Below are 10,499 nucleotides of genomic sequence, written 5' to 3'. Positions count from 1 at the left end.
TTGGGGGACACCACTATTGACAGGTACAGAATTTGATAGGACACTCCCAATTTTGACCATTTGTTGTCTGTTTGACAGGAATGCTTCTATCCAGTTATGCAGTTGTCCAGAGATACCATAGGATTTTATTTTTAGGAGTAGTTTGTTGTGTACCACTGAATCAAAGGCTTTACAGAAGTCTATGTAGATTGCGTCTATTGCTTTGCCCTGATCGAGTTGTGTCGTCCATAAACATAGGTATGAATACATGAAATGGATACATATAAGAAAAATAAAAGAAAAATAAAAGAAACAATAGGACAGGGACGGTAGGCACGTTGGTGCGCTTATGCACGCCCCCTATAGACCTCTTAGGAAAGGGGTGAGGTCAATAGTAGACAGTCTAAGGTTAAAGTTTTTGGGGTTTGGGGAAGAAACCAGAGAGTCAGGTAGAGTATTCCAGACATTGACCACTCTGTTGCTCAAGTTGTATTTCCTGCAATCAAGTTTGGTGCGGTTAACCTTAAGTTTGTATCTATTGTGTGCTCTTGTGTTGTTATGGTTGAAGCTGAAATATTCATTGACAGGTAAGTCATTGCAATGTATGATTTTATATACCATACTTAGATCAGACCGAATGAAGCTCCAGGTTAGAGACAAATCGTGCTGGAGAATTTTCACCCGTTGATAAGACTTGATATCAATTTGATAACACAGAATCAACCTTATGTATCAATTATAGCAATTATAAACATAAAGGGGATAGGAGTTAGGATCTGCTAACACCTTTCTGTTTCTCCCTAGATTTTGAATATATGTTGAGAAGCAACATGTTTCCATTTCCATAAACAGGTTGAACCCAATAAAGCCTTAGATTCTAGAAAGGACTAATCAAATAATCAGATTTTAGTAATCTATTTCCAATTATACATCATCAACTTAAGCCATTGCACTATTGTTACCTGTAATTGTAAAGGATCAGGACATAGCTTATTCTATCAGTCTCCTTATTAAAGTATACTGTATTTGGAAGTGTAATTAAAGAATAAATTTGTTTGCATGGTAATTTGCTACCACATGGGAGCTGTTTTGATTTCTTGCTATCAGGCAGTAAAATCTCTTGGCTGGTCTTTTTTTCAAAATGGGAACTACTCACCCAGATACATTTAAGATAGAATAAATAGAATAGAATAGAATAGAAGAGAATAGAAGAGAAGAGAATTAGAAGAGAATTAGAAGGGACCTTGGAGGTCTTCTAGTCCAACCCCCTGCTTAGGCAGGAAACCCTATACCATTTCAGACAAATGGTTGTCCAATCTCTTCTTAAAAACTTCCAGTGTTGGAGCATTCACAACTTCTGGAGGAAAATTGTTCCACTGATAAATTGTACTGTCGGGAAATTTCTCCTTCTCTTCTTGATTAATTTCCACCCATTGCTTGTCCAACCCTCAGGTATTTTGGAGAATAGCTTGACTGTCTCTTTTTTGTGGCAGCCCGAGATATTGGAACACTGTGACTGGATCATGTCACTCCTAGTCCTTCTTTTCATCAAACTAGACATATCCAGTTCCTGTAACCATTCTTCATGTTTTAGCTTCCAGTCCCCTAATCATCTTTGTTGCTCTTCTCTGCACTCTTTCTAGAGTCTGCACATCTTTTTCACATCGTGGTGACAAAAACTTGATGCAGTATTCCAAGTGTGGCCTTATCAAAGCATTATAAAGTGGTATTAATACTTCATGTGATCTTGAAATGACAAACTTTCTACTACTATTGATAGCAGTCAAGGATTAGCAAACCAATCATCTGGGAGAAAAAGAGGATAACCACTATTCTGAGAATGCCATTGAATCACTCTGCCCTTATTACCCCACATGGCTGTTGATAAGTGGTTTTCCATGGCTGTGTTATCTGAACTTGGTGGCCTTCATTCTACTTTGAATGAAGTAGTACTGGACATCAAGAAAGCCATGGTTTCAAATTACTGTGAGTACTTACCAGCAATTACTGTCATGCTTAATCATACAATAGCTACATTATTACGGTTAAGGAATCAAATGTGTGAAGGGATAACATAGTCAACACGTTTGCATTAAATAACCAAAATAATATGTTTTGAAAATACTCTGGCTTGTGTTTGAATAACACATTAATTCATGGTTAAGAGTTCCATGGTTTATTGAATTAAGGAAATTACCCAGGTTCACACAACCTTCTAAACATAAATTAACAATAAACCGAGGCTTATACAACACACTGAAATACAAACTAGGCAACTATATTTTAACCAAACATGAACTCAAACTGCATTAACAACTTCAGTTACAATAGTTCCAGTTTCTTCCAGTTGCTTTTTTAAAATTATTTTTTTCAACTCAACAGAATTTGGGGGAGAAAATATGTAAAGGGGCTCTGAAATTTGCTTGTTAGTCTGTCCAGCTGTTCATTAGTAAGCTGGTGAACACAATGGAACTAAATTTCATGCAGAAGGATATGCTAACTAATGAAAGCTCATTTTTTTTTAAAAAAATGGGTTGGATTATTCCAAATGTACAAGTAAAATACACTGTATATTATACGTTACCCTATGGGTGGGGAAGTTGGACAAAGGATGTTGATGATTCCTCCATTCTAAGGCCCCTCCCTCTTTTTTGTTCCAGTCACATGATATGGAATACAGCTATTATTAAGGAATTGTAAAAAAAAATTCTAGAAGCCTCATTCTGCATGTTTTCAGGGTAAATTAACTGAAGCCAAATGTTAACCAGTTGTTCTGCTCTCCATAACTGTAGTGTCAAACCCTTGCTAAACCACTTTAGCACAAAGCAATATTCAGAGTTTCTTTTAACAAGGTTTATTGAAAGTGCCTAGGCAAAACCCTACATAAATTCTCAGCACCTTGATTGTTTTACTTTGGAATCCAATTTATCTGCCAGGTTGCTAACCCAGAAATTTTGTCTTAAAGCCCCAGAACTTAAGTGAGAAAGGTAAGTGAGGAATATTCAAGTCAAATCTACAATCAACATGTAGATTGCTCCCAAGGTCTCAACATTGTCATAACAAATAGATATATGAACCAACAGGAAAATACATTCAGCCTTACTTTGATATGATTGAAATCCTGATCAAGTCTTTGATACTGTAATCCATTTCTCATGGGGTTAAGCCTTGAAGATTTCTAAATTACCAGTAGTGAAAAATGCAGTGGCCAGGTTGTTAACCAGTGCAAGGTGTAATGATTTTGGGGAACTAAAAGGTTGAGTGTTGGCTGGTTGCCAGCCTGCCAGGTACAATTTAAGGAATTTGTTACTTAATGTTTATTTAAACAATAAACATTATAGAACCTATCTGGGGAATTACTTCTGCTGTGAACCTTCTTAGACAAGTATAATGGCCCCTTTGAAAATGTCCCCTGGTTGAATGAAGAGGATGGTCCCCAAAACATCAAGGACATTAACCCCCATTCTCTCTGTGTTTAGGAAATTGGCAAGGATGCATCTCTCTGACCAGCTTTTAACCGTTTTTTTACAATACTGATTTCACCATAACGTTCTAGATTTTGCTTCAATTATTGTGAGTGCTTATAGAAGCAGGGAGGGAGGTTATAAATTTATTATTAAACACCACTGCTGTGTTTTTTTCTGGAGACATCAATGGCAATGTATAACTACAGATGGAACTTATTAGGGAGAAAGAGAATCTGCTCTGCATTTAGTCTCTCACCATCTGCTTCACAGATGTTAATTGATGGGAGACAAAATTCTCTTTGCTACTATCTCTGCAACTAAATAGCCTATTTAAGAAGGGTTATGATGTAGTCGGCTACATACAGTCCAGGTGAATTGCCACTCTTGTCAATCTTAGGTTCCATTTAAACCGAATCTACGTCTGCTATGAGATGTGACTTAGTAAGTTTTCTGCTCTGCTATTGAGGGTGAATACAGCTTACTCTTTAAGGTGAAGTTTTTTTTTTTTTTTAACCGATCTCCTACTCTGTGGATTATTGGATTTCAGTTCTCAGAATTTCAAACCTAATACACCTGGAGATGCAACCAAAATAAACTGCTCAAAAAAAGTTGAAAAATGTTTCATGATTGTTCAAAAATAGACCACCAAGCTAGTATGTTCAGCCCTTCATTAAAAGAATTTGAGAAGAAAATAAGGTGGTCACTGCCATTTTGAACAAAAACATTGGTCTTGGCTAGTGGTGAAACCCATACTGTTATTATTAACCACCAAATTTTTTTTTTGGGGGGGGGGGAGAAAACCATTTTGTCTCTCTATTGCAGTTACTAAAATAGTATTGAAATTTTTCTGCAATAAGCTAAGATAGTGAGCTTGTTTGTACCCTAATGGTAAGCACCACCTCAAGATGTTGCTTACTTAAATCCCTTTAGTTTCAATATACCTTTCTAAAATGTATTAAAACTAGATCCAACCCACTTTCTGAATTTACATAGCACATGATAAAGTGAGCCCAATCCAAAGATTTGATTCTAAGAAAATTTGACTTCAAAGCAAATCCTAAAGCTGAATTGATGACAGATCAAATCAGGTGGTTCCAAATTGGTTGACAAATTTTTCTATTCTAAAGACTATTTCCATGTAGAATTCACAATCTTCACCTAAGCTGGATCTTAGGTGATTTGCAACCCCATAAAAGCTTAGTTATCAAATATAGAGATAGCCACGAGTTCCCCACAATATGTAGCTTTTTGCCCTGAGATTTGTGATAAATACTGAAAGCTTCATTTAAAGAGTTGTGAATATAGAGGGAGAAAATATACCGTGGAATCATATATGTTTATTAATCACACTTTAAAGTTAGCATGCTGGTTAAGTAAAGCCAATGTGCCTGGCTGATTATTATGCATCTACAAAAGATGTTCTTACAAATTAGTATTTAAAGTGCCACAAGATGGTTTTCTTGCAAAAGATTAATATAACTACCCTTTAGAAATTGAACATTACAGATATATTTCCAAACAAAATTTTCATTCCGGGAAGGATGGTCATGGAATATTTTTATTCCAATGGAACAGTTTATATTATCTGAGTATCAATGCAAAACAGCTTCAAAATCCAACATTAAGGAAGGGGTACGTGTTATTTGGCCATTGGTTGAAGCAAACAGAATATGGTTTTTGGTCAGTTGGGAGCCAGTTTGATGTAGTGGTGAAGATGCTGCCTTAGAAACTTAGAATCTGCAAGTTCTAGACCTCTTGGTGACTTTGGGCCAATTATTCTCTCTCAACTCACCTCAGAGGATTGTTGCTGTGTGGAAAATAGCTGCTCCTTAACTGCACTCTTTTTAACAGAGAGCTCTGATGTCGGTCCTGGGAACTGTTGCAGACACTTGTTCGGATTATGAATCACAGCCCCAAGTGCTCCTACTCTTCTGGGACCATTTTGGTCTTGATTTTTCACATCCTATCCAGTTTTTCCTTTAGGCCCTGACACTTTTCATATTCCTTCTTCCTGATGCTGCTATCACTTGGCACCATTATATCACCCATGTAATGTACACTACTCACTCACTCTTCCAAAATGCTTGATTCTACTTTTGCAACTCCCAGGACGTATCCTTCATTTCTTACCTCCCTTAAATGTTAATTATAATTTCCTCTTAATATAAATATGTTGATTAGGCAAATTAACTTGTTTAACTTGTGTTAAATAAACCACCTTTGGCTGAATTTGCCCAGAATAAGCCATAAGAATAGCCGACAGCTCCAGTATGCTGAAAGAAGCTGCCTTGTGTTTATCTTGTAAATTCAAATATTACATCACCACCTACCCAGCCCTTTTTTATTATTTTTCCAGCAGAATCTGACAAGCTCCTTTCACCTGAACACCAGTGTAGGGCCCCCACCCAGGTACAAACCGGCTGAGCATTTTAAGTTTAGCGGGTTGTGCAAACCTGACCCGCGTTTCTGCTTCATCACGCAAACCCGGGAATGAAGGGCTGTCCAAGCAACCCGTTTTTTCCCCTTGAAAGGACATTGGGCTAATCCAGTTGCTAGAGATAACCATTTAAGCCCACGGTCTCCTAACTAGCACAAATATAGCTTGTGCGCCATTCGCTGCCCATGCTAAATTTATGGAATCCACGCTTCTTCTTTTTTAGGGGTACGAGCAAAAAAAAAACAAAAAACTGGGTTCGGAGAGACTCGGTAGTTCAACAACCGGGTTCCCGCGCTCCAAACATCGCCGGGGAGATTTTTTTCCCCCTCAGTCAACCCCCCCCCTGCGCACTCCCACGTTGCAACGGCAGCGGCTGGGCCGTCACGTGAGCTCTCCGCTCCCTCCCCTCCCCAACAAGCTCGCCTACCTGCTTCTCCCCGCCCCTTTCTCCTCCCGCGCCGCTCGTCAGCCGCCCGGCGCGCGCGCGCAGAGTCCGTGGCGCCTGCGTGGCCCCGCCCTCCTCCTCCTCCTCCTGGTCCCTCCCGCCTTCTCTCCCCGCCCCCGCCGCCCCCCGCTCCGCCGCCGTCTTCTCTCGGCTCCTTTCTCTGCCTCCCGCCGGCTCTTCCATTTTACCCCCCCTCCCCGCCGCTGTCCTCTCCTCCCCAACTCTGCTCGCGGACTATAAAAGGAACAGCCGGCAGGGGCTTTCTTTCTCAGTCCGCTGCAGAGGCGCGAGCGGTGGTGGGTCGCCTTTCTCTCCCGGCAGGGCGCGCGTGCCGCCGAGACAGCCCGTCAGCTGCGGGGGGAAGGGGGTGCGACGGAGGAGGAGGAGACGACGACGACGACGACGACAGAGCCGAAGACGACGCCTTGGTCCGCAAGGGCCTTCTCTGGGTCGCCTTCTGCGGCACTCCCTCTCTCTCTCCCTCCCACCGCCGCTGCCCCTCAGCGGTCCCAGCTCGTCAGGCCCGGCCGCCGGGCTGCGTCGGGGCCGCCTTTCGAGGCCTTCCCACTCCCACCCCCACTCCCCATCCCACCTCAGCCTGCTCGGCCGACGGCCTCCCTCTCCGCCGACGCCATGAGCTCCGGCACGCCGTATATCGGGAGCAAGATAAGCCTCATCTCCAAGGCGCAGATTCGCTATGAGGGCATCCTCTACACCATCGACACCGACAACTCCACCGTCGCCCTCGCCAAGGGTAGGGCCGGAGTGGGGAACTGGAAAGAGGGAGCGGGGGGGGGTGCCGCGGCGGAGCAGCACCGGCGGGGCTCGCCTGAGGGAAATGAGGACGTTTTTTTGGGAGGGGGCAACGAATCGAGATGCCTTTTCCTCAGCCTTCTGCCGTCGCCCCCCCGGCACAAACCCACAATCCTGCGGGGAGGGCGCCGCCGCCTGGGTCCGGTTGCTCCCGAGAGGCTTGGATTGGGGGTGGGGGAGCCGATGGCGCAGGACGGCGGCGGTGCTGCGGGATTTGGCTTCGCTTCCCTCACGAGGCTCTTTCTTCTCTTCACCCCCCTTGCCCCGGAGGGGTTGGGGGGGAAGAGGGGAGGGAGGGACACGCGAGCGCGGCTTCTTCTTGTTGTTGTTGTTGGGGCTCGGAGGCGGGAGGGCCGCAGCTGGGTTGCAAAAGGTGCGGGGGGGAGAGGAGGAGGAGGAGGAGAGCGTGGAGCGCCAGCGGACTCTGGGCTCCCGCATCCCTTTAAAGGGGACGCGCGCCGCAGACCTGCAAAGGGGGGGCAGAGTTTGCAAAGGAGGTAAAGACCCCGGGGGGCGGAGAAATTAGACCCTGGGCTGGGGAGGGCAGTGTGGGTGAAGGGAGTCCCTTCCCGTGGTCCCAAAGGTGCTTTTTTTTTTTTCAGGAGGCTACTGGACTATTTTGTGTTTCTTTTGGAAGACGTTTCGCTTCTCCAAGAAGCTTCCTTAGCTCTGGCAGGGTACGGTTAGGGTCATTAACATCATTTGCATCCTTTGAAGCCACTTGGAAGGTTTATCTGTGCCCTCAAGTCACCTGAGCAATGCTCCTGGTTGCAGTAGTCTGCAGGTTTTCTCTGGGGCTCCTTCTGTTTTTTTAAGACCTTCCAGAGCTGGAGGAGCGAGTTGAGTCATAAACGAGATGTTGGTGCTGGAAAAGGAGAAGGTAGTTTAAATCTGGGGAGGGGGCATTTGTCAGGCACAAAGAGCAATTTGCATCCTTCTAAAGCTGATTATTGTTGTGAATATGGGAAACTCCATCACTGCCACCCTGCTGCATGCAACCTGCTTCTTGATTCCAGTTTCAAAAGTTTTAGATGGTCAGGAAAGAGGTTGAGGAGGTGCCTCCCCCCTTCTTTTTACTCTACTCTGGGTTCTGAGGAGTAGGGGAGGAATTGCTTCAGTCTGCTGAGTTTCCAGTTTGTGTGGCCTCTTCGTGCCCAAGGGATTCTTTTGGGATCTGTGTAAAAGCTGCTGGTGACTTCCAAGGGCCAGTCATGTTTTTTTTTTTTAGCCTTTGGTAATATATATGGATCTGGTTCTGAATAGTTTAAGGTTCTGTCTGTCATGCAAGTGTAAGCAGGTGTGTTGCTTCATTAGTAATTTTGTGGCAAGCAAGTTGTGTGAGCAGTTCTTTAACTTTGCTATTTCCAAGTCTCATAAGCATATTGGACCCTCACATTGTTTGCCTTCCGTAAAAGCAATTGTAGTGTTGGAAAAATTTCCATTCAATGTGTTTACATAGGTTTCTATTTCCAAAAGAAAAAAGTATGGATGTTCCATACTAAATGACTATAATGCTGTTTATGCATGGCAGTTTCAGAGTTGAAATAAAATTGTCCCTGGAAAGCATATGTGGCAAAATACTCACACTTATGTGGATTGGTGGTTTATAAAAACCAAATATAGTGTATCTGATACTGCCTGTTTTACGCCACTGAAAAATTAAGATATAAAATGTTTTGGGAAAAGATGTATTTTGTATGATTATACTCGAGGGGAAAAAAGTCACTCTGTACAATTCACGTGGAAATTTATTGCATGGTAATATTTTTCTAAAGCATATACTCTGTATATATGAAATGTTGGGATTAAATAGAAATAATTTCCCCCATCCTGACTCTTAAAAACGGGTGGGGGGGCACTCTGAAAGTGAACTGAAACCAAAGAGTCGAGTTGTGCTTTGTGCAAGAGTTTCATCCTTCTAAAATGTTTTAACGTATTCTAGGAAGATATTATATAACATGCATTTTTATTCTGGAAAACAAGGTAGTCTGTGTCTGTTGCCAGCCCCTGTTCCATTGTTATTAGCATAACTGCCTCTCCCAAAAGTAGTAGTTGGCCATTTATCCATTTGCTCTGTTTATGGGTCTCATGAAGTTAGCTAAACAGCAATAACTGTTCTGTTTTATTCAGCTCCCTCCCCTCCCACTTGAAAGAAAATCAGGAGAACTGAAAAAGCTTTGAATGATTTAATAGAAACATATAAATTAAAATTGAAGTTTTCCACAATATTATTGCCCAATGAAGTAAGCAAAACTAGAGTTGAAATGACACTTCTCTTAAGATTGCAGTACAAAGACACAATATAGCACTGAAGTCCCATACAAGGAGATGCAGTATAAGAGATCCAGCACTTTTGGCTTTCCATTTTGAGCCAGTTTTATTATTTTGTGGATTAGAATAAGAAGGTGACTTAAAATTTAAACTCTGCTCCTGAGTATATTTAGTAAAGTTTTGTGGAGAATATATGCAAACTAGTACTGATTAATGAATACTTGTACATGTAAGCAGAGTGGGTAGTCATGTTGAAAACACTGGATCAAACTTGTTCTGTCTTTGCTGTGCTGCTGATACATCTAGTCATTTTGGAAAAAATGGGAATCACTTTGTTAATAGTGTGGATTGCTAGAACTATAATGCTAAATTTGCTAGAATGGTTTTTAGCTCTAAAATCTATGTGAAAAATCCGAACTTTTGAGAGTATTCTTTTGTTAAATCCTCCGGAGAATGGGTGCCTTCTTTCCTGTCCTTTGATTGTTTTCAAATCAGTTTTAAACTTTACTGAGTAGCATTCATCATGGCAAAGATATGGATTATTTGCTTGATTGATGTTGGGTGTGTTTGAGTAATGTGTGGCTTTCCTCAACTTTACTCTCTGTCCCCAATTTGCTGTTCTGCCTCCCTTTGGTGGTTGAGTTTCTTAATGTCATATTCTGGAAGAATTTTTTTTTATGCCTAAGGAACAATGCTCCATTTCTCCCTTTGATTGGTTAAGGCAAAAGCTCTTTCCGAAAACTTCAGATTATACCCAGAAGTAGATTTTCTTCTAACTCTTGAGAATGTATGATTTTTAGCAGCTCTAGCTTTAACAATTAGCTACAGGGTGTAAATTGGGAGAGAGGTGGAGAAACGTTTTTTAACTGTGATGTACAGGGTGGGAATATTTATAGCATTCTAGAATGTTTGTCATTTTGCCACTAGAAAAAAAATAACCAGAGTTGTGAAGCCTTACAGTTGGTAGCTTTGCTGTTTGGGTGGAGTTACCTGGAGCTATGAAGCATTTTTTGAAGTAATACTGGTTTCCTTTTTTTACAGTGAGGAAAGGCTAAGGTGACCTGACTTGGTTCAGAAGGGAACCATA

At 42.0% G+C, this 10,499-nt stretch overlaps 1 protein-coding gene across 4 annotated transcripts in view; it reads left to right on the top strand.

Moving 5' to 3' along the window:
- The first annotated feature begins 6,427 nt into the window (after positions 1-6,427).
- The window catches only part of LSM14B (LSM family member 14B), a 29,766-nt gene continuing 25,694 nt past the window's right edge, over positions 6,428-10,499 (top strand). For 2 of the 4 annotated variants that reach the window (XM_087959211.1, XM_087959210.1), the window contains exon 1: positions 6,452-7,082. In XM_087959211.1, the coding sequence (XP_087815337.1) occupies positions 6,962-7,082 (121 nt within the window). In that variant the 5' untranslated portion in view covers positions 6,452-6,961. Of the gene's footprint in view, positions 7,083-10,499 lie in introns of all 4 variants that reach the window. The other 2 variants (XM_087959207.1, XM_087959209.1) reach the window with 2 other exon arrangements.

The sequence above is a fragment of the Notechis scutatus genome, chromosome 3 (genome assembly GCF_049901735.1).
Source record: "Notechis scutatus isolate UNSWTSFEM ecotype Mainland chromosome 3, rNotScu1.2, whole genome shotgun sequence".
Taxonomy (NCBI): Eukaryota; Metazoa; Chordata; class Lepidosauria; order Squamata; family Elapidae; genus Notechis; species Notechis scutatus.
The sequence above is the reverse complement of the archived record's forward strand: the minus strand, read 5'-3'. Positions and strand labels throughout refer to the sequence as shown.